Genomic DNA, 25,613 nt, shown 5'->3' on the forward strand with positions numbered 1-25,613 from the left:
ATCAATACGTGACCACGTATAATATAGGAAGTGTGCGTACACTTGTAGAAATATCGGTTCCCCTTGCTTAATATGCTTCATGTGAAATCTCTAATGCGATCTATAAATTGCGTCCACGAAAATGTGGACTTTGAGCCACGCAATTAATTTTTGTATTAAGGATTGAGAAGTACTAAATTTGCTGCATATTTTAAGCGATTACTGCCCTGATCCCACGGGCAGTATATGAGAAAAAAGCTTTGAGCAATAATCTTCCGAGAACGGTTTGCGTGACGCGAGATAACACGTATTCATAGGACGCCAGTACAAGGTCAGGTGGTGGAGTATACAGGCATATCGGTCTTCCCCGATGGGCAGTAGATAATCAGGGTAGTTTGTCAACCACCTTTTAATGGCATCGTCGTCACATTTCGGTATATGGAACTGCTATATTCTCTGCGCTGCTCATCATTTTCCGATAAAGCGTGGCCCACGCCGCTGCTTGATAAACTACGCATAAAAGGCAATCAACACTCTCAACAAATGTGGTCGGTTTCCTAAACCCGGGGACACGATGCCAGCGGCTCAGGTAAGTCGCCGTCTCATGAAATACGAGTTTCACACTCGAAGCCAGAAAGAACTTCAAATGCCACATATGTTAGTCCTTCAGAGAGTTAGGGCGGTTACCGCGACTATTAATTCCACAAAGAGTAACCATTACTCCCTCGGAAGCCAGCTGTAGAGAAACATTCACCGCAGTTAGCCATTGGGCGGAGTAACCGTTCTGACCAAGTGGTGTAACTAATCCTATATTGCTCCTTTTTGACCTACACTGTAAACAAGAATACGCCCATATAGGAGTAAACAGGGAGTAAGCGAGGCCCAAGTGGTGCAACTAATCCTATATGACTCCTTCTTGGCCTACACTGTAAACAAGAATACGCCCATATAGGAGTAAACAGGGAGTAAGCGAGGACCAAATGGTGTAACTAATCCAATATTACTCCTTCTTGGCCTACACTGTAAACAAGAATACGCCCATATAGGAGTAAACAGGGAGTAAGCGAGGACCAATGGTGTAACTAATCCAATATTACTCCTTCTTGGCCTACACTGTAAACAAGAATACGCCCATATAGGAGTAAACAGGGAGTAAGCGAGGACCAATGGTGTAACTAATCCAATATTACTCCTTCTTGACCTACACTGTAAACAAGAATACGCCCATATAGGAGTAAACAGGGAGTAAGCGAGGCCCAAGTGGTGCAACTAATCCTATATGACTCCTTTTTGACCTACACTTTAAACAAGAATACGCCCATATAGGAGTAAACAGGGAGTAAGCGAGGACCAATGGTGTAACTAATCCAATATTACTCCTTCTTGACCTACACTGTAAACAAGAATACGCCCATATAGGAGTAAACAGGGAGTAAACGAGGACCAATGGTGTAACTAATCCTATATTACTCCTTCTTGACCTACACTGTAAACAAGAATACGCCCATATAGGAGTAAACAGGGAGTAAGCGAGGACCAATGGTGTAACTAATCCAATATTACTCCTTCTTGACCTACACTGTAAACAAGAATACGCCCATATAGGAGTAAACAGGGAGTAAACGAGGACCAAATGGTGTAACTAATCCTATATTACTCCTTCTTGACCTACACTGTAATCAAGAATACGCCCATATAGGAGTAAACAGGGAGTAAGCGAGGCCCAAGTGGTGCAACTAATCCTATATGACTCCTTTTTGACCTACACTTTAAACAAGAATACGCCCATATAGGAGTAAACAGGGAGTAAGCGAGGACCAATGGTGTAACTAATCCAATATTAATCCTTCTTGACCTACACTGTAAACAAGAATACGCCCATATAGGAGTAAACAGGGAGTAAGCGAGGCCCAAGTGGTGCAACTAATCCTATATGACTCCTTTTTGACCTACACTGTAAACAAGAATACGCCCATATAGGAGTAAACAGGGAGTAAGCGAGGCCCAAGTGGTGCAACTAAACCTATATGACTCCTTTTTGACCTACACTTTAAACAAGAATACGCCCATATAGGAGTAAACAGGGAGTAAGCGAGGACCAATGGTGTAACTAATCCAATATTAATCCTTCTTGACCTACACTGTAAACAAGAATACGCCCATATAGGAGTAAACAGGGAGTAAGCGAGGCCCAAGTGGTGCAACTAATCCTATATGACTCCTTTTTGACCTACACTGTAAACAAGAATACGCCCATATAGGAGTAAACAGGGAGTAAGCGAGGCCCAAGTGGTGCAACTAATCCTATATGTCTCCTTTTTGACCTACACTTTAAACAAGAACACGCCCATATAGGAGAAAACAGGGAGTAAGCGAGGCCCAAGTGGTGCAACTAATCCTATATGACTCCTTTTTGACCTACACTCTAAACAAGAATACGCCCATATAGGAGTAAACAGGGAGTAAGCGAGGACCAATGGTGTAACTAATCCAATATTAATCCTTCTTGACCTACACTGTAAACAAGAATACGACCATATAGGAGTAAACAGGGAGTAAGCGAGGCCCAAGTGGTGCAACTAATTCTATATGACTCCTTTTTGACCTACACTTTAAACAAGAATACGCCCATATAGGAGTAAACAGGGAGTAAGCGAGGACCAATGGTGTAACTAATCCAATATTAATCCTTCTTGACCTACACTGTAAACAAGAATACGCCCATATAGGAGTAAACAGGGAGTAAGCGAGGCCCAAGTGGTGCAACTAATCCTATATGTCTCCTTTTTGACCTACACTTTAAACAAGAACACGCCCATATAGGAGTAAACAGGGAGTAAGCGAGGCCCAAGTGGTGCAACTAATCCTATATGACTCCTTTTTGACCTACACTTTAAACAAGAATACGCCCATATAGGAGTAAACAGGGAGTAAGCGAGGACCAATGGTGTAACTAATCCAATATTAATCCTTTTTGACCTACACTTTAAACAAGAATACGCCCATATAGGAGTAAACAGGGAGTAAGCGAGGCCCAAGTGGTGCAACTAATCCTATATGTCTCCTTTTTGACCTACACTTTAAACAAGAATACGCCCATATAGGAGTAAACAGGGAGTAAGCGAGGCCCAAGTGGTGCAACTAATTCTATATGACTCCTTTTTGACCTACACTTTAAACAAGAATACGCCCATATAGGAGTAAACAGGGAGTAAGCGAGGACCAATGGTGTAACTAATCCAATATTAATCCTTCTTGACCTACACTGTAAACAAGAATACGCCCATATAGGAGTAAACAGGGAGTAAGCGAGGCCCAAGTGGTGCAACTAATCCTATATGTCTCCTTTTTGACCTACACTTTAAACAAGAACACGCCCATATAGGAGTAAACAGGGAGTAAGCGAGGACCAATGGTGTAACTAATCCAATATTAATCCTTCTTGACCTACACTGTAAACAAGAACACGCCCATATAGGAGTAAACAGGGAGTAAGCGAGGCCCAAGTGGTGCAACTAATCCTATATGACTCCTTTTTGACCTACACTTTAAACAAGAATACGCCCATATAGGAGTAAACAGGGAGTAAGCGAGGACCAATGGTGTAACTAATCCAATATTAATCCTTTTTGACCTACACTGTAAACAAGAATACGCCCATATAGGAGTAAACAGGGAGTAAGCGAGGCCCAAGTGGTGCAACTAATCCTATATGTCTCCTTTTTGACCTACACTTTAAACAAGAACACGCCCATATAGGAGTAAACAGGGAGTAAGCGAGGCCCAAGTGGTGCAACTAATTCTATATGACTCCTTTTTGACCTACACTTTAAACATGAATACGCCCATATAGGAGTAAACAGGGAGTAAGCGAGGACCAATGGTGTAACTAATCCAATATTAATCCTTCTTGACCTACACTGTAAACAAGAATACGCCCATATAGGAGTAAACAGGGAGTAAGCGAGGCCCAAGTGGTGCAACTAATCCTATATGTCTCCTTTTTGACCTACACTTTAAACAAGAACACGCCCATATAGGAGTAAACAGGGAGTAAGCGAGGCCCAAGTGGTGCAACTAATCCTATATGACTCCTTTTTGACCTACAGTTTAAACAAGAATACGCCCATATAGGAGTAAACAGGGAGTAAGCGAGGACCAATGGTGTAACTAATCCAATATTAATCCTTTTTGACCTACACTGTAAACAAGAATACGCCCATATAGGAGTAAACAGGGAGTAAGCGAGGCCCAAGTGGTGCAACTAATCCTATATGTCTCCTTTTTGACCTACACTTTAAACAAGAACACGCCCATATAGGAGTAAACAGGGAGTAAGCGAGGCCCAAGTGGTGCAACTAATTCTATATGACTCCTTTTTGACCTACACTTTAAACAAGAATACGCCCATATAGGAGTAAACAGGGAGTAAGCGAGGACCAATGGTGTAACTAATCCAATATTAATCCTTTTTGACCTACACTGTAAACAAGAATACGCCCATATAGGAGTAAACAGGGAGTAAGCGAGGCCCAAGTGGTGCAACTAATCCTATATGTCTCCTTTTTGACCTACACTTTAAACAAGAACACGCCCATATAGGAGTAAACAGGGAGTAAGCGAGGCCCAAGTGGTGCAACTAATCCTATATGACTCCTTTTTGACCTACACTTTAAACAAGAACACGCCCATATAGGAGTAAACAGGGAGTAAGCGAGGCCCAAGTGGTGCAACTAATCCTATATGACTCCTTTTTGACCTACACTTTAAACAAGAATACGCCCATATAGGAGTAAACAGGGAGTAAGCGAGGACCAATGGTGTAACTAATCCAATATTAATCCTTTTTGACCTACACTGTAAACAAGAATACGCCCATATAGGAGTAAACAGGGAGTAAGCGAGGCCCAAGTGGTGCAACTAATCCTATATGTCTCCTTTTTGACCTACACTTTAAACAAGAACACGCCCATATAGGAGTAAACAGGGAGTAAGCGAGGCCCAAGTGGTGCAACTAATTCTATATGACTCCTTTTTGACCTACACTTTAAACAAGAATACGCCCATATAGGAGTAAACAGGGAGTAAGCGAGGACCAATGGTGTAACTAATTCAATATTAATCCTTTTTGACCTACACTGTAAACAAGAATACGCCCATATAGGAGTAAACAGGGAGTAAGCGAGGCCCAAGTGGTGCAACTAATCCTATATGTCTCCTTTTTGACCTACACTTTAAACAAGAACACGCCCATATAGGAGTAAACAGGGAGTAAGCGAGGCCCAAGTGGTGCAACTAATCCTATATGACTCCTTTTTGACCTACACTTTAAACAAGAACACGCCCATATAGGAGTAAACAGGGAGTAAGCGAGGCCCAAGTGGTGCAACTAATCCTATATGACTCCTTTTTGACCTACACTTTAAACAAGAATACGCCCATATAGGAGTAAACAGGGAGTAAGCGAGGACCAATGGTGTAACTAATCCAATATTAATCCTTTTTGACCTACACTGTAAACAAGAATACGCCCATATAGGAGTAAACAGGGAGTAAGCGAGGCCCAAGTGGTGCAACTAATCCTATATGTCTCCTTTTTGACCTACACTTTAAACAAGAACACGCCCATATAGGAGTAAACAGGGAGTAAGCGAGGCCCAAGTGGTGCAACTAATTCTATATGACTCCTTTTTGACCTACACTTTAAACAAGAATACGCCCATATAGGAGTAAACAGGGAGTAAGCGAGGACCAATGGTGTAACTAATCCAATATTAATCCTTCTTGACCTACACTGTAAACAAGAATACGCCCATATAGGAGTAAACAGGGAGTAAGCGAGGCCCAAGTGGTGCAACTAATCCTATATGTCTCCTTTTTGACCTACACTTTAAACAAGAACACGCCCATATAGGAGTAAACAGGGAGTAAGCGAGGCCCAAGTGGTGCAACTAATTCTATATGACTCCTTTTTGACCTACACTTTAAACAAGAATACGCCCATATAGGAGTAAACAGGGAGTAAGCGAGGACCAATGGTGTAACTAATCCAATATTAATCCTTCTTGACCTACACTGTAAACAAGAATACGCCCATATAGGAGTAAACAGGGAGTAAGCGAGGCCCAAGTGGTGCAACTAATTCTATATGACTCCTTTTTGACCTACACTTTAAACAAGAACACGCCCATATATGAGTAAACAGGGAGTAAGCGAGGACCAATGGTGTAACTAATCCAATATTAATCCTTCTTGACCTACACTGTAAACAAGAACACGCCCATATAGGAGTAAACAGGGAGTAAGCGAGGACCAATGGTGTAACTAATCCAATATTAATCCTTCTTGACCTACACTGTAAACAAGAATACGCCCATATAGGAGTAAACAGGGAGTAAGCGAGGCCCAAGTGGTGCAACTAATCCTATATGTCTCCTTTTTGACCTACACTTTAAACAAGAACACGCCCATATAGGAGTAAACAGGGAGTAAGCGAGGACCAATGGGGTAACTAATCCAATATTAATCCTTCTTGACCTACACTGTAAACAAGAACACGCCCATATAGGAGTAAACAGGGAGTAAGCGAGGCCCAAGTGGTGCAACTAATTCTACATGACTCCTTTTTGACCTACACTTTAAACAAGAATACGCCCATATAGGAGTAAACAGGGAGTAAGCGAGGACCAATGGTGTAACTAATCCAATATTAATCCTTCTTGACCTACACTGTAAACAAGAACACGCCCATATAGGAGTAAACAGGGAGTAAGCGAGGCCCAAGTGGTGCAACTAATTCTATATGACTCCTTTTTGACCTACACTTTAAACAAGAATACGCCCATATAGGAGTAAACAGGGAGTAAGCGAGGCCCAAGTGGTGCAACTAATCCTATATGTCTCCTTTTTGACCTACACTTTAAACAAGAACACGCCCATATAGGAGTAAACAGGGAGTAAGCGAGGACCAATGGTGTAACTAATCCAATATTAATCCTTCTTGACCTACACTGTAAACAAGAATACGCCCATATAGGAGTAAACAGGGAGTAAGCGAGGCCCAAGTGGTGCAACTAATCCTATATGTCTCCTTTTTGACCTACACTTTAAACAAGAACACGCCCATATAATAGTAAACAGGGAGTAAGCGAGGACCAATGGTGTAACTAATCCAATATTAATCCTTCTTGACCTACACTGTAAACAAGAATACGCCCATATAGGAGTAAACAGGGAGTAAGCGAGGCCCAAGTGGTGCAACTAATCCTATATGTCTCCTTTTTGACCTACACTTTAAACAAGAACACGCCCATATAGGAGTAAACAGGGAGTAAGCGAGGACCAATGGTGTAACTAATCCAATATTAATCCTTCTTGACCTACACTGTAAACAAGAACACGCCCATATAGGAGTAAACAGGGAGTAAGCGAGGCCCAAGTGGTGCAACTAATCCTATATGTCTCCTTTTTGACCTACACTTTAAACAAGAATACGCCCATATAGGAGTAAACAGGGAGTAAGCGAGGACCAATGGTGTAACTAATCCAATATTAATCCTTCTTGACCTACACTGTAAACAAGAACACGCCCATATAGGAGTAAACAGGGAGTAAGCGAGGCCCAAGTGGTGCAACTAATTCTATATGACTTCTTTTTGACCTACACTTTAAACAAGAATACGCCCATATAGGAGTAAACAGGGAGTAAGCGAGGACCAATGGTGTAACTAATCCAATATTAATCCTTCTTGACCTACACTGTAAACAAGAATACGCCCATATAGGAGTAAACAGGGAGTAAGCGAGGCCCAAGTGGTGCAACTAATCCTATATGTCTCCTTTTTGACCTACACTTTAAACAAGAACACGCCCATATAGGAGTAAACAGGGAGTAAGCGAGGACCAATGGTGTAACTAATCCAATATTAATCCTTCTTGACCTACACTGTAAACAAGAATACGCCCATATAGGAGTAAACAGGGAGTAAGCGAGGCCCAAGTGGTGCAACTAATCCTATATGTCTCCTTTTTGACCTACACTTTAAACAAGAATACGCCCATATAGGAGTAAACAGGGAGTAAGCGAGGACCAATGGTGTAACTAATCCAATATTAATCCTTCTTGACCTACACTGTAAACAAGAACACGCCCATATAGGAGTAAACAGGGAGTAAGCGAGGCCCAAGTGGTGCAACTAATTCTATATGACTTCTTTTTGACCTACACTTTAAACAAGAATACGCCCATATAGGAGTAAACAGGGAGTAAGCGAGGACCAATGGTGTAACTAATCCAATATTAATCCTTCTTGACCTACACTGTAAACAAGAACACGCCCATATAGGAGTAAACAGGGAGTAAGCGAGGCCCAAGTGGTGCAACTAATCCTATATGTCTCCTTTTTGACCTACACTTTAAACAAGAATACGCCCATATAGGAGTAAACAGGGAGTAAGCGAGGACCAATGGTGTAACTAATCCAATATTAATCCTTCTTGACCTACACTGTAAACAAGAACACGCCCATATAGGAGTAAACAGGGAGTAAGCGAGGCCCAAGTGGTGCAACTAATTCTATATGACTTCTTTTTGACCTACACTTTAAACAAGAATACGCCCATATAGGAGTAAACAGGGAGTAAGCGAGGACCAATGGTGTAACTAATCCAATATTAATCCTTCTTGACCTACACTGTAAACAAGAATACGCCCATATAGGAGTAAACAGGGAGTAAGCGAGGCCCAAGTGGTGCAACTAATCCTATATGTCTCCTTTTTGACCTACACTTTAAACAAGAACACGCCCATATAGGAGTAAACAGGGAGTAAGCGAGGACCAATGGTGTAACTAATCCAATATTAATCCTTCTTGACCTACACTGTAAACAAGAATACGCCCATATAGGAGTAAACAGGGAGTAAGCGAGGCCCAAGTGGTGCAACTAATCCTATATGTCTCCTTTTTGACCTACACTTTAAACAAGAATACGCCCATATAGGAGTAAACAGGGAGTAAGCGAGGACCAATGGTGTAACTAATCCAATATTAATCCTTCTTGACCTACACTGTAAACAAGAACACGCCCATATAGGAGTAAACAGGGAGTAAGCGAGGCCCAAGTGGTGCAACTAATTCTATATGACTTCTTTTTGACCTACACTTTAAACAAGAATACGCCCATATAGGAGTAAACAGGGAGTAAGCGAGGACCAATGGTGTAACTAATCCAATATTAATCCTTCTTGACCTACACTGTAAACAAGAATACGCCCATATAGGAGTAAACAGGGAGTAAGCGAGGACCAATGGTGTAACTAATCCAATATTAATCCTTCTTGACCTACACTGTAAACAAGAATACGCCCATATAGGAGTAAACAGGGAGTAAGCGAGGCCCAAGTGGTGCAACTAATCCTATATGACTCCTTTTTGACCTACACTTTAAACACAAATACACCTATATCGGAGTAAAATTTTTACTCCCTTCTGTTTGTAGTGTAGAGTGAACAATCCGCCGGTGGATTTTTCAGGGGAAAACAATTGCACGGATAACTATGTGGTAATAGTATAACTTGTATGGATGTAGAGTAAAGGCACTGATGCCGGCATGATTTAAGCGTGCCATAATAACTATAGCTGTGCTGAGGTGGATAAGTTGGTAACAAATAATCACTCCGCTCATTGGCCTGAATGGGACCGGCAAGAGTTGCACAACCACGCATTTAGTCTGGGAGTTGACAGTTAAGCTCTGAAGCAGCTTCTACTGCAATTTAAAAAGACCGACAACTTAACAAAAGTGGCCACGTGACTATGGCGGAAAAGGGCTGGCAAAAAGTTGCGCACCAGGCACGTACTTTGGGAGCTGGAAGTTCAGCTCTGAAGCAGCCTGTATTGCAATTAAAAAGACCCACAAATTAACTAAAGTGGTCACAAGAACATGGCGGAAATGAAAAGATGTCTTGTAGTGAAAATATCAAGAATGTAATATCGAATAAACGAAGACTTACGAGTTTAATTTGGCATTAAAAAGAGCATGATACAAGCTGAAGCGACTCATTGCTGCGAAACCATGACGTCATCGGTGTATTCCACCACGTGGTCACATCTCTGTAAAATAATACTTAGATGCAAGGCCCTTGTATGCGGGTGAAGCCAGATTCCACTCTATTTTTGTTCGCCCTAACAGATTTGGTAGAAACTGAAATAATCCTGATTCCTACCCGAAAATTCGCCCTTCATTGAGAACACAAAGACAGAGGTATGAGAGGCTCGTTATGTTATATGAGTGTATGAAATAAGCTAGAAAAAGCGCGATTTCCTGCACAAAGCTGAACACTCTGCTCGAAGATGGGCGGATATCCTGTGCTTATTGCAGATGGGCGTTTCCGTTCAAATGGTGATCCTAAATCTGTTTTCATGCTTGTAGCTCATGACGTCCCTTAGTACGAGGATAAGTTTGAAAAGTGCTGTCGGCAGCAAAAGTCTCTGACCCGTCCTCCAACGGGTCTCGACTAAAGGAGTTTGCCGTCAGGTGGCGGCTGCATGCAGCGTGGCACGGCTTGGAACTTGGAGTGTTTGGAAACTTTTTAACCCCGCCTGTAGTCTGTATAACCGAGAGGTCAAAACACGAAACCTGGAAAAACCTCTGCAATGGAACATGTTACTCTGAAATTCGATTTGTGCCCAAATTTGAACTTTAAAACTATCGCCGGTTTCTACGCGCCGAATTCTGAAAAAAAAAAATGGAACCCGAATACGAACGGCTCTATTTAAATGTTTTTAAGTGTATGCTCATCTTTTTATCTTTAGAAATGTTCGTTACATTTTATTATATTTACGCTCTACTGAGTGAACACCAGCAGTTTCCCCAGGAATTGAAATTAGGGTGAGAAGCAACAATAGACGTATCCACTTCTTTATTTGTATTGTTAATGCGTCACGTAGACCTAGCAACATTTATGACTACAACACTCATAACAAAGAGGTCGCGTGTAAAATAAAAATAAAATTCGTTATGAATTAAGGGAGTTCCTTCAGAAAAACAAGGGTGTGTATCCCCCCCCCCCCTCCACCTCCTTGGGGTATGTAGGGAACTGACTGGTGAACCTTTCCATGAGAAGCAATGCTCCCTTCGAACCGCAGATGAAGCACGTTGGGCTTTTAGTTATAGATGGCGCCACGGAGTTTTGCAGTTCTTGTTCGGTTGAAGCGGCGGCCACGGCCTAATAAAGCTGTTTCAACAAGGCTTGTGAGACTGTACCGTAACAGTTTTATCTGGGGAAACACAAATGGACGCTACGCTATACTAGTTCTGCCTAACTGCTGTCAGGTGGCAGGGAATATTTTAGATTTTAGTCCATCACTTTTGCCGCAGTGCAATCGCTGTAGCATTCACTCATAATGGTTTCCAGCAAAGGGACACACAAAAAAAAAAACAGGCACATACACCTTTGGAAAAGTTATCGCCCAAAATTTTATACATCGTTTATAACGAAGTCGAACTGTTGCGGAAGCAACAGCCTTGGACACTGAATTTCCCATCGCACAGTAAAAAAGCTGGACCCTTAAAGTTCATTTGTGAGTCTCTGTAGCACAGGAAACAAGACGTGGTCGTCATTCAAATGCGACGAAGTTGTCCCGGCCATCTTTAATGCGAGAGCATTACTTAGCTCGCTGAGCGAAAACCGCTGCCATCGCCGGAAAGCTGTGGCAGAAACGCGGCTCGCGAATGACGTCATCACCCCTCCTGGAGCAATAGGCCATCACAAGGCAGGGGTAGATCGAGAAAGGAAAGTCGACTTGCGTGCCTCTCTTACTTCCTTCCGTGCTTTACAACACCCTTTCAGCAGCTTTCAGCTTTCAGGCTTGCCCCGCCGCGGTGGCTCAGTGGTAAGGGCGCTAGGCTACTGATCCGGAGTTCCCGGGCTCGAACCCGACCGCGGCGGCTGCGTTTTTATGGAGGAAAAACGCTAAGGCGCCCGTGTGCTGTGCGATTTCAGTGCACGCTAAAGATCCCCAGGTGGTCGAAATTATTCCGGAGCCCACCACTACGGCACCTATTCTTCCTTTCTTCTTTCATGCCCACCTTTATTCCTTCCCTTACGGCGCGGTTCAGGTGTCCAAAGATATATGAGACAGATACTGCGCCATTTTCCTTTCCCCAAAAAACCAATTATTATTATTATTATTATTATTATTATTATTATTATTATTATTATTATTATTATTATTTCAGGCGTTAAATCAGCCTATGCTGATTTCAAGTTGAGCGTTTTATATGGCAGGTGCTTTTTTTAATTTGTGTCTTGTGTTTTTGTGTTTTTTGAATTTGTGTGAACATGTTAAGGCTTGGGAGGCTCGGAATGAGGACGGAAGAGCTGCGTATGCGCTCATAATAAATCCGAGAAGCGCTATTATAGAGAAACAAAGGAAATACAACGGAGCCCGAGTTGGCAGTAATTACTAGCGTAGTAAGCTTTTAAATCTTGGAATACTTAATACAGCTGAAAGCAAAACTTGTCCGGGCTCTTAGAATTAAAGGAGTTATTTTCTTTTGCAGACTTAGATGCACAATCCTTAGCATAATACGCTTAACACTTACAAAGTATATTATTATGCATACGTTTGGCTAGCTGTTTCTCATGCAGTGGAGGCAGGCGTGACAGAAGCAAAAAAAGTGTCTTTTTTTGACAAGCGGGTCTCTGTTGAGCACAAATAGATCACTTTCTTCTGAAAAAGATGACTGTGATGTCATAAAAATCTTTTGCTGTGATACTAGTCTACTTCATCCGTTTCGGATATCCGGAACGCAGTTACCACCCCCCCCCCCAAAAAAAAATAAGAAAATAAAAGAGATGCTCTCACAACTGCATGATTATTTGAACACCTGCTAGAAGCTGTGATCTGAATGCGATTTTATGAACACGCCTACCTACCGGAAGCATCGAGAGGTCGTGCACCTTTGGCGCTGATTGCGGGCTGTGCCTCCCCTCTTAGGCGTGTCATCGACCGGGTCAAACTTTCAGCCCTTAAAACGTGAAGTTATGGCGTGAGTTTTGCAAAAAGAAGTCGTAGGCAAAAAATAAAAAAAACACAACGTAAAAACGTGCACTTCTCTTATAAAGCACGCTGTTTTTTTCCCCTGCTTCCGCGGTTGCCAAACCGACCCGGAGCTTCCAAACCCTTGGAGTAGGCTTAATCTATCTTGAAGAGTAGAATGCAATAGCGTTTGAGGTCTGTCCCGCGCAAGTACTCCTTCACTTCACTTTAGCTTACGCTGAACGAACATACCCAACAATTATAGACAAAATCCTTTTTGAACGGGAGCAAGTTTATGAACTCAGTCTATATATATATATATATATATATATATATATATATATATATATATATATATATATATATATATATATATATATATATATATATATATATATATATATATATATATATATATATATATATATATCAGATTTCACTAGAACAATCAATATATCAGCAGATCTCACGCCAGCAGGCTTGCATTTTTTCGCTATTAGCGTTCTTGCTATAGTCAAAAGCGTTTACCTTTGGTCTTCCAAGACAATCTTAAGTCTTCTATGCGAGCGATGGAAACACTGTAAAAGGAACGTTTTGCTACACATCGAAAGAATGGACTATTCGCTTCAATGTTTCCATAACAGTACCTTACAATGTTCCAGCATTCAAAATTTTTGCTCGAGAATGTTAGACATGCTCCTGAATGATGTAGAGGTAGCACGTCTTGCTCGCGTCCAAAAGGGCAGCGGTTCGATTGCCGTTGGACCACTCTCTTGGCTTTGGCGCAAGTGCTTTAAAACGTGTTACATTCATAGATTGCCTGGAGTCCTCATACTGCTACCTGGCGCAGTGGTGCAGTTGATCACTGAGTTGCCGCGCTTCACCGCCCTTCGCTGTAGTTATGAGAAGCCACTGAACATCGCTGCGACATGGATCGGAAATCACGTCACCATTTCAAATGATAGCGCTAACAAAACTTGGCGCGTTTCACCTACAATGTTCAGTCCATCGAATGATTGAATTCGATCGAAATATTAATAGTCGGTTTCGTTTCACTTCGACGTGCACTCACATTGTACAACCCAATGTCGCCGAGGCAGGGGTTTAATCACGTGTCCTTGGGCTGAGCAGCTTAACATCATAAGCACTAATCGCATGCGGCGGGCATTCGAAAGCAAATACACGATGGATATAATGGTATTTTTTTTTTTCATTCACCACTTACTGTGGGACTGCCTCGCTCTCAAGCCTACAAGGATCCGGCACCTGATGGTAGCAGGTCTTTCATCGAGCAACCCTGCTTCATACATTGCCTGGACGCAGGGACCACACCATCGTTCTCTACTGGACTTCATAAAATCAACTAGCCTTTTTTCATTAATTTAATAATTACTACATTTTTCATCTCACCATCGCCCATCATTGATGCCTTGAGGCAACAAATCTCGCTTTAAAAAAATAATAATTGTATTTATCTTGCCCTTAAACTGCAATCTGCTCAAAAACTGTAGCCCCCCCCCCCCCCCCATTTCCTTGTACCCAACTTGCTCTTGAAGTGGTTTAAAAGTGTAGAACAAGTGCTGCGTCGGTCAGAGAAAATTGAAAAAAAAAATCTAAATTATCAGATTCTCTGGGCTTAACTGTGCACGCGTTCAGGCTCAAATTTCGCGCAGAGGCGGCACATTGCGGTTAGTTTTGGGGTGTACTTGCCTGATTCGGCCACAATTAATACTTAACTTCTTATCGTTTGCGGCGACGAAAAAGCAAAAGAAGCAGCTTTCGCAGCAATTGTGCTTGTAGCGCCATCTCGCGGGCTGTGGCGGAACGAATATTTTACCGTGGAGGCTGCGGAGATTGAGTGCTCGTACTTCCAATAGGCCCAATAGCTAAAAACCTATTTATTGCTGAAAAATTTGGAAATGAAAATATAATAATTTCCCTCCCACTACTTTCTTCAGTCGATTTGAACTCGTGAGGTTAGTGATGACAGCGAGGGAAGGATGCACTCCGCGATCGGAGCATGGCGATGTGGGCTAGCCTCAGCGATATGCCGGCGGTTGTGAAGCATCGCGGTTTTATTGCCAGAACTATGAGGCTGCTATGCCTGTGCTTAATTATTAGGCATTTTTTAATACACTATAAAAGCTTGGTTTTCAATGAAACTAGCTGTTTTCTGTTATTTGAACGCAGCAATAAATACGTACACGCCAACATTCATTTTTCCTCAGTGTCCGTTTGAAGGGGCGCACTGAAGGGATTGAAGTTGACCTGTATCAGTTCGGTACCTCGTCCTAATTACGATGGGAACACTCTAGCTGAAAAGAGAGCTGTTAAAAGCTACAAAGACCGAAAACCGAAATACAAGTGTCGCCATCCCCGGCCGATTTTGCAACTGAATTGCCTGCGTCGACACAGTTTCACTCAGATCTCGGAGGCTGTGTTACACTGCCGTTCCATTCATAGCGGTGGCAACCGCTTCCTTTTCGGTCAGAACTTCACGAGTTTGAATCGACAGGCGGGGGCGGCAAGATTTCTATATCTAATTTTCTCAGCAATAAATTAGTATTTTGTGGCCAGATAAACGTCAACATAGCCACAAATATCCAGGGAATCTATTTTTACGGAGAACAATAATCGGTCATTGTTATCGTCAGTATCCCTATAACAGCGAAATACTTAAAATGTGGGGGGGGGGGGGGGGGGGGGGGGGGGCAAAGAGCATCTATCATAGGCCCCACCCAGAGTTTCCGCAGCTGGTTGCTGACGTGTGAGGGGGCGTATCGCCGTAATCTGGGCCCCCGCGCGATAATCTCGACAGCCGCCGAGACTGGCAGAGATATTTCAGTGACACAGGGTCTCCTCTGGGCGTGGTATACGGAGGGCTTTGTCCTCTCGCTTTAGATTTGGCCCATCAGTGCCACCAAAACTCGTCAAGATATTAAACGTACGAGCAACGAGAGGAGGTCTTTAAAGGTTAAGAGCTTGTTTAGCAGAGATTGCGCAGTTAGCTCTGTATGACGTCAGCATATACAGCGCCCGTCGTCCCAAGTTCTTTCTGGGTCCTCATCATATAATGTAGCGCTGGATTACTTTTTGAAAAAAACAACAACAAAAATAACCTCAGAACCACGAGATAGCCATCAGCTATATCATAATTGGTCACGCCCCATTGTCATTTGTTACATGTGGCTCACAGTTCACATTAACTGCTCTTGTAAAAATTAATTTTCATGTGACCCACTGAACCGCTAACGCATTACGCAACCCATTCGTATTCGGTTAATATTAAAATTTGTGTTACATTGCGCTAATGGCACTTAAGTATTTTTTCAACTTGTCTTGGGTGGAGCTCTCTATAGAAAGCACACGTTTGAAATTATGATTGACCGTAAGCAAGACTTCAAACCTGCTCATCTCTGTACTGAACCCGAAATGATTAGCGAATGGTTTGCTCAAAGCGGGCTCACCAATAAACTGTCTTCATATATTCATTCTAATGAAATAAAACTTACTAAGGAGCCTGGCTAAAATAATTAGAGCGCCATAGCTCATTTCGTTTCTGTTTACCGCGTTGAGGTGTTCAAATATATCCGCCATAGCTAGCCTTCAACAAAATGAGCAGTAAAGGAGCGTTTCTGGAGGTTGATATTCAGAACAGGTCAATATATATTAATGGTTATAGTGACCTCAAGCGACTCTCTATTTCACGCCTAGGAATGCGATCGCAATCAACAAAAAAAAAACCCCACAAAAGCATACGCACTGAGATAATGGTTACTCTTCCTATTGTTTGCACGATACATCCTGCGTGTTCTTTATAAACAGGTTGTTTTGGGAGAAGCAATAGAGAAAACGACCAAGTTTTAAGGAAACACTGCTTGAGACGCAGAGTCTGCGCTACACACCCTCCATTCCTGGCTCTAACACGTGCAGATTTCTTTGTCTATAAGTCTCTTGTCCTGAACACAGATTAAGCTGTACACCATTGAACCATTTCATTCGTTTCGTAAAATAAAAAAAATTAACGGCACTCTGAGCTTAAACTAAACGCTAATCATACATGGGGTAATAATCCTTGTCAACTTGCTTTCTCTTCTGCATAGCCCAGTTGTTTCATATGTTGGTTTTTTAGTACCATTGTTTCTTTGTATTCATTCCTTTTCGCTTGGTTATGTTTTGCCGGACTCACATAATAACCACCTTGCACTGCATCTGACTTTCTTCGTATTGTAGGCGGACTATTTTACAGTTATATGCAGATATCTGAGCTTGAGTACACTCGTGATCGCGCGGATGATGAATTGTTTTACTTTTAATTATGCTAATTACTTTTACGCCCCCATTCTTGCATTCTCGATGCATCGTATGGTGTTTATTCAATTGTGATGGCTGCTCTGCGTTCATGAAATTCGTGCGAAACGCTGCGCGTTAACATTGAAGAATAATAGTAATATGTGCGATATATACACCAGCTCAATCATCTACAAACCGAGGCCCTTTGAAACTGTTTTGACGACGCTCTTTGCTTCAGCTATGGTTTCTGTTGCGTCAGTCAGAAAAGCTTAAGCAAAGAAAGAATAATTTTCTTTCGTAGAATTTTACCGTAAAGAAAAATTAACAATACTTAATAGTCGGTACCCGTAGGGTTACTGAATACCCATTTGTTGGTGCATACATCGCATGCAGATAAAAATGCATATCAATAATCCGCTCAGTTAATTCCGCACGCTATCGCCTTTCACCTGTGGCTATTTGGTATCGGCTTTAAAACAACGACGTCCCTCATCAAAAACTCAATGGCGGCCGGTGTATGCTTCCTCAACATGGCGCTGCCCTGTATTCGTTAGGCTGATCCCTCTTTTAACACAATGCGTCTTTGCTCTAAGTCATTTCTGGGTTCAGTAAAATATCAGTATTCAAATATTCCGCCGCAGTAACGCAACGTCTACTTCCTGATTCAAGCCAACGCAGCTGAATGCCACATGCTTGTACTCTAGTCAGCTTCCAGGCCGCTATGAAGCATTCCTGCATATTGGCCAAGGGTGTCAGCCCGCCACAGATGTTGCTCACCAAAGCTCCTTGATAGATGCCATTGCTCTGACGTCACCATCGCCATCAATCATCCGCACGGACTCCATTGCAAGACAAAGAAATCCCTCAGCGCTCTCCGATTACCCCCATGTCGTGTGACCGCCGCGACCTCTCTACTCTCACAAATTCCAAAACTTCAGCCCTCCGTCTGGTTCTCAGACCTTCTGGACAGTGTGCCCTACTCAACGTTATACACTCTGTAGTTCTGCAAGACCACCTGAAATTCACCTCTTCCACTGCTCTTACGCCGCCATTATAAACCGGCCGTAAGACCACTGGAGGGTCAACGCTTGTGCATGTGATCTCTTGTTAACGTAGTCATCATCATCAGCCATGTTACGTCTATTGTGGGATAGGCCATCTCCCAATGGGCTTCACCGTATCCTATACTGTGCCAGTTCGGACAACCCAGTTCCGGCTAATTTCTTTATCTCATTTACCCACCTGACTTTCTACGGCGTCCTGCTATACTTTACCTTCACTTGTCATCTATTATCCTAAGGGATTATCCGTTATCTGATTTATATGCCCCGCCATGCGATGTAATGCGTGTTAACACTGCCCGTTAAATGACTGTATAGTAAAAAAGTGCTATAAGACAGTCAAGTAGGGTCGCAAATGCATTGAGCTCCATTCAAGGTATTCCACTTCATGAAATGTCGACCCTCAGTTGAACAACCTATTCTTATATCACTGCGGCCGTCAAGTGGGAACATTGTTTCATTGTCTGCGGGTGGTTACTGCGTATACGCATTGACGCGACGAGCGCGCAATCGAAAAGCAACGACATTGCAAAATTTAGACATGGATAGAACTGTTAAGATATTTGGAATCAAGAGACGTGGGATGACATGAAGATCAGCGAAATACACGCAAGCTGCATACATGGCACGGCCTCAACAGAGTTCAGAAGAATCGACTGGTGGGCGAGTTGATTCGTGAATAGTTGAAGCAAGTTACTAGCTGAAACTAGTAAAAGAATAGTTGAAACAAGCCACCGTTTCTTCACAACATGGCGTTTGTGTCGTTGTCATGCCCAGAATAATTTGTGGAGCGCACAGAAATGAAAGATCGGCTGAGGAACTTCACAAGAAGCATAGTTATAAACAAGCAGCACTTCAGATGAACTGGCCCCATCCCCCAAAGCTATCAGCAGTAGATGCTCCCGATGCAAGACTCCTTTGAGGCCGCACACATCGGCGGATGCTACTGGTTTCCGTACATGACCATTTCTCGTGATTGTGATTAGGAGCCTGTTTGAAGAACACCAGCGGACCGCGTTGACATGTGAGACACGGCGCGTTTTTCTTCGCGCAACTATGTTTCGTCCATTCACCCGTTCACGAGAATGCGTCGCGCGTATGTGTACATACAAACATACATTCCTGCGCATCTGTATATGACACTCTTCTATGTGTTCACTTGAGTGCGTGTACACCGCAGTGTGTGTACATTGCCGAGATTCATTTTTTTTTGCTTTCCTCTCTGCGAAGCGTATCTACTAGGGCGTCTGTGACACGTCCTCCATTAAGCTCAGCTGTCTTTCCTTCTCGCGAACGCTCGTCCTTTCCCCGCCCTCTCTATGTCCGGTCCGTCTGCTTCTTTGAAATGGAGTAGCCGGAGTCCCCCTTCCCCCAAGAGAGTTGCGAACCCCGCATCCTCCATTTCTGAAGAATTTTCTTTTGTTTTTTTTTAAGTGAACATATATCTCTCTGTAGATATCCGCAGAGATCCTTAGGTGCGGCAACACTGTACAGAAAAGGCCAACAAACTCGTATCATCAATCTGTCCGTCTGCGACGGGGGAAGCTATGCTCCCTCCCCCCAGCTAACACACCCTCGCAAGCATCCATCCTCCTCCATGTCTTCCGACATCTCTCCCCCTGCGCGTGTCAGCTTACAGACGCTGAGGCGAGGGCGTCTGTCTGACTGACTCCCGTGGGGCGCACGCGGCCTTCACAGGGAGATAACTTTGAAATCCAAGCCGTACCCGCGTGGCCCGCACCACGCTGGTGGTATATAGCCTCGGAGGAGCCTTAGCCGAGGCTCTGGTTCCTCTTGCCCGGGCCACCGACACAAGTGCGCCAGTAACCGTATATCGCGCGTCGTCCGCGGTCATCGTCTCTTCAACGCGGCTTTCCTCCTCGCCAGTTCCAAACCACGCTTGCACGGCTGCACAAAGAAGCGTGTTTAGGCACGTAGTGTGAGCGCGAAAGTACGCAGAGTGAGTCCGACAGCCGAGGAGCGAAGACCAAGAGCGCGGCGCACCCCTCACCGAGGACGTCAACACCCCAACCGCCCGGAGAGACTTCTAGTTCCTGGACCTCACTGATATGCCCGCGAGGCGTCTTCGCGAATGAAGTTCTTCGGCAAGCGACTCACTCTAAGCTTCAACCGGAGGAGTACAGGTAGCCACCGAGACACCATGCCGCCCACGTCCTCGAAAGGCATCGCAGAGAATGGAGGAGGCACAGAGGAGCTGCGTCTCGAAGAAAGGCCCTGGGGACAACTGGCGACCACCAACGGTCATAAGCATCAGGTGCAGTCCTGGCGGATCTTAAACGTCGCGCTTGCTTTTCTTTAAACGCTTATCGCTGCTTTTCCGTCTAGGGTCCCTGAGGACCCATGTCCAACTTTATGGGACAAGATTTTGAATATTTCGAAATTTTAACGTAGCGTTACGTAAATATAAAAGGTGATGGTCCATTCACCCGAGGTGTAGCGAAGTATTTCGCTTAAAGCATTTCGACTGATCGCATCGAGCAGTTAAGACTTCCATAAAAACCATTGGGGAACGCTTTTGACAGTAGCAAAAAAGTTATTAACAAAAAAAATTGCAAGCTTGCAGACGGGAGATCTGCGGATATATTGATTCTTATAGTGCAATCTTAGAATTGTTGAAAAAAAAACTGCGCTCATAAACTGTTTTCTCGTTCAATAATGCTTTTGTCCAGAACTGTTTGGTATGCTAGCGGTTCCAGTAAATATTGTTTTTGGCGATATTTGTTGGTCCGTCCGTCCACAGTTAATGCGTGTACAGCGATGAAAACAGGTCGCAAGTAGCTGTAAGTTCCTGCATTGAATTAAACTGGCTGTTGGGGAAAAGAAATAGCGTAGTATCTTTCTCACATATCCACGGGCACCTGAATCGCGCCGTAAGGGGAGTGATAAAGGAGGTACTGCAAGAAAGGAACAAAGAGGTGCTGTATTGGAGGGCTCCGGAATAACTTGGCGATGAAAACAGGCCTCAAATAGTTCTAGGTATATGCGAAAGGAGAAAACAGTTTTCAATTCTGCTAATTGAGCAGCTTTCACGCCACATCGTGCGCCTATTACGCTCCCCAAGTGTAAAAAAAATGCTGTCTTCCTGAGATTCTTGGCGTATTAGCGAGCTTTTAATATCCCCTGGCGCGTTTTTAGTGAAGTCAGAAAATGGTATTAATACGAACTCTTCATCACGATTATGCGAATTTAGCTCTAAACTGAATCAAGTACAGTCGTGTACATTATAAGAGGGAACGAACATTCCAAGAAAAAGTCAAAATTTTCTAATTATTTCTCCACTAGCGTTGAGAATTACATTCGGATATTACACGCAAAGAGGATAACTAGTCGATAAAAAGACACAAAAACTGTGCTGGTCACACATAATTCAGGAGTAATCTATAATTAAATGCTCGTATATTGTTCCCTCTAATATTGCCCACGACTGTAGGTACGCGTTCTCGAGCAAACGCTTAAACGGAGAGCGAGAGTAAAGATCTTTATTATTAGGTTTAGAATGCCCTAGCAGCTGAAATCCCTAGCAGCTGAAATGTGGTAAGGGCTGCTGTGGCGAGGAAGCCGATACGCCTTTTATGTGTGTGTGGAATGCAGCCAGCGTTGCTCGGCTCTCGCTAACTGGAACAGGATACCTTCCATACGTGCGTACCAACAAATCTCGACGTCGCTTCTCAGCCATCTGTGCGGGTGTAATCTGAAGACCCTTTCCCTTTCGGTTCTCTCGTTCCTTGGACTAGGCTTTCAGGCGAGTCTCGTCTTGGAAAAAGGTCATTCATTCATTCATTCATTCATTCATTCATTCATTCATTCATTCATTCATTCATTCATTCATTCATTTCGTCCACCGCCTGCACTGGCAGAAAAGGGGAATAGTGTAGGCGTTGCTAACCGTGATACAAAAATAATACGACAAAAATAGATAAAAAAGGTGCAGTAAAATAGAATATAATAAATATATTATAGAGGCAACTAGTCGACATCTCTCTACTGTTGGGTTGAGTTCGGCGCAAGGAGGTGGAATAGGAAAGTGCAATACAGTTAATTCCTACAGAATTGTGGTGCGATCAAAAGTTACGCTGAACAGTTCGAACTACGTTACACGGACGCTTCGTTGGTGCACACAACACCAGTCTATAAAATCTGATAATTGATTTTTTTTTTCGAAAGTAATTTGTTCAACGCCCCCTTGAGTTCAAAGCAAACAACTGGTACACCGCTTAGGAGCGCCTCGTTTCTAATTGGCGACTATCGATGTATATTAAGACCAAATTAATGTTTGACGAAGTTATCGTGAGCGCTGTGAAAGAGAGGTACAAACAGTTCGGCGTCGCGGTAACTTGGTAATAAATATAAAGGGGTTTTATCGGATAATATCCTGACGTCCAGATACTGGCGACAGCATGTTTGGCGATCGTCTTTGCTTGCGACCGATACTGAACCTTTGCTCCAGACGATAACGATTAAGATGCCTTTCGTAATTTAAACTGTCGTCTGAGGCCAAAGATGAAACGTGTTGAGAGGAAACAGTGCGAAACCGTTATAATACTCTCGTGGTTTCCTGCAGTAGTGTGGCGAGAAAATTTTTGAACGGAAAGGGATTTAAAATAACGGCTCATGTCTTCGACTGAGTTAAAATATGTCTAAGCAGAATGTTTTCTTCCTTCCGAACACATTGATCATAACCGTGGCATTGTGCTGACGCGTCTAAGTTGTCTGTTCTGAAATAATCGACACCTTTAGCGTACCGTTTTACCGTTACCGGGGCGCGGGGAGATCGAAGATCACCAGTTGCCACGTGCTCACTAGTGACTGGTCCTGATGCGGCAGGCTTGCGCTCAGATGCCGGGCACCTGGCGCCATCTGTTGGCATCAAGGCGACCTTCGCATGCGCACTGATGGTGCGCGGGCTCCTGGTACCCCGGTAACTGTAATACGGTTTGCTAAATGTGTCTAATATCGCACGTAATGGTACAAGGTGGAATCACGCCGTATGAGAACATGGACGTTTCCATCAGTACGTCATTAAAGTGAATAGGTTTGGGCATGTTGGTGGTTGATCGTTACGCGGAAGACACGATTTCCGTACTACATCATGCTTGCCCTAGATGTGGTTCTCATAATAGCGGTTGGGTATTCATAGGCATATTACAGTGCCTCTGGCCGCAATTAGCGAGAGTGTGGCTAGGGTGCCCATGGCATCGAGAGCGCCTGCTCGCTTCTAGAGTCAGTATATTTGCACAGTGTCTGCGGCTAAGTTTTGACTTACGGGTAACCGAGCCGCTTAGAGCGCACGAGAAAACGGAGGGTTGAACCAGCGGTCTTCGCTCCTAGGGGAACATCGATGAAATATTCTAGAAACAAGGAAGAGGTCAAGTTCTGGCGTGAGGTGTACAGGCGCGAGCGAGAAGGATATCACTAGTGACGCCAGCGGAGTTGCGAAATCGCATCGCGCGGCTGGCGCAGCGCCGCGATGTGCGAACACGCGTGGCAATCTTGTTATTGGCTTGTTCGTTAACCCAAACGCCGGGCGTTGTCGTCTGCCGCTTCTGTGGCACGTCACTTATTCTAATCTTATTTTTCCCCCGCGCTTGTATGTACTACGTCAGCGGTTTCGCAACGGAAATATGTTATCCTAGTGTGATCTACCACTTAACGTTTAACTGTCGTTGAAGTTTAGATTACGTTGTCCATCCGTGATACGTATTCGCTTTTCCGGCAAGAGCATTTCGGAGCAAGGTTCGTAGCAGGCGAAAATTTGCATTGGAGCAGATTCCTCGTGTGTCGTAGCAGGAGGCCGAGAAAGAGAAACAAGATAAAAATGCGAATATGCAGGGTGTATCAACCAACTAGCGTCACGGTTTAAAAGATGAAAACACGCTGCACGAAGAATTGAATGACTCAGGGTTTTAGGCAGTCGCCTTGGCCAGGTCTATGCGTATCTTTTTTAAATGTTCCCTAATCGCCTTATTGTTTAGCGAAGAAAAATGACCGAAATTATGCACGGTTCTTAGCCGGGCTTCTTTTCTAAAACTTAAATCCAACGAGATTTGAAAATTGTCACGTGACTGAACTCATGTGTAGCAATGTTTTTGCTGTGTTTTGCAATAGCGATTGAATATAGCCATTACTGCAAGGAAGGAATGGCACCCGGCCCTGTTAGGGAATTGGGAGGAGGGATGGAGGTGTAGGTAAAGAGGAAACTTCTAGTAAGTCGTCTTCATAGCCTTGAGAGCCGCGCGTCGCAAATACGTCGACCTCTCTTACATTACTCGAAGCAGGCCCGCTCTCGCTACCGTATGCCGCGATTGCATGTTGTGCTGCGGGTGCTTGATCGTGTCTGGTCTGCTAGGGTTACCTTGTCATGTGGAATGCGCTGAATTCCGTCTCCCCCTCGCGAGAAAGTTGGGCAACTCCATATAAGATCTTGAAGATCTGAGAATTGAAGCATCTGTCAGAAATCTCGTCTGATCGAATGCAAGCAGTTTGAGACGGGGCAGGGGAAAGGGGTGACAGCCCCCCCCCCCCCCCCCCCCCCCCCTGCTGTTCCGGGGTTCCTGCAGCGCGTTTACAGGGCAGCGCCTTCAGCGAGCGAATCCTCAGTTTCAATCGGACCGGCAGTTGGAGGGGAGGTCGACTAGCTGCCCTAAGTCGACGTATATGTCTGCACGTGGAGGAAACCGGTTTCGAGCATGCGACCGCGTCTTTCTTTCGCTCGCTTGAACTTCGTCGTGCGTCATATCAACCGAGAGAGGATGTTCCCTTGTAGATTTAAAATAAAAAAACGCTTCTTGACCTATGCAGCAATTTTCACGACGCAAGCATAGAGAAAGGGCAGCCCGTGTTGGCGGAATTAAGCGGAGCTCTAGAAAGCGCGCCCTTCTCATCAGCCTGTTTTTGTTTCGCGGGTGAATGATCACGTGGTATGCGAAGTGAAAACTTGATTAAAAGGATGCCTTCCCAGAACGAAACTGCGGCACGGATGCGCTTCGCGTTTTCTTCGTGTCTTCATATTGAGCATGCTCGGCTCGCTCTGATAGCTCCCGCCGTGTGTGCTGATCACACCTCTCCGTTATTTCTCTATTTTCCCTTTCCGCGGCATTTCATCATCACAGTTGTACGCGTTGACTGACTACACGGCGTCGAGTAAGTGCACATATTAGCGGGTGCACCAATGCGCTATCTCCGGTCGCCGCAGGTGATTGATCGGTCATATTGTTTTGTT

The 25,613-nt window shown here is 43.9% G+C and overlaps 1 protein-coding gene across 3 annotated transcripts in view; it reads left to right on the plus strand.

Annotated features, from left to right (window-relative positions):
- LOC144104145 (uncharacterized) overlaps positions 1-25,613 on the plus strand; it is a 126,348-nt gene that overhangs the window by 59,998 nt on the left and 40,737 nt on the right. The window contains exon 1 of one of the 3 annotated variants that reach the window (XM_077636979.1): positions 20,153-20,648. The exons of the other annotated variants lie outside the window; for them this stretch is intronic. Within the exon in view, the coding sequence (XP_077493105.1) occupies positions 20,466-20,648 (183 nt within the window). The 5' untranslated portion in view covers positions 20,153-20,465. Of the gene's footprint in view, positions 1-20,152; positions 20,649-25,613 lie in introns of those variants that run through there. 3 annotated transcript variants of the gene reach the window in all.

Source organism: Amblyomma americanum, chromosome 9 (assembly GCF_052857255.1).
Source record: "Amblyomma americanum isolate KBUSLIRL-KWMA chromosome 9, ASM5285725v1, whole genome shotgun sequence".
Classification (NCBI taxonomy): domain Eukaryota; kingdom Metazoa; phylum Arthropoda; class Arachnida; order Ixodida; family Ixodidae; genus Amblyomma; species Amblyomma americanum.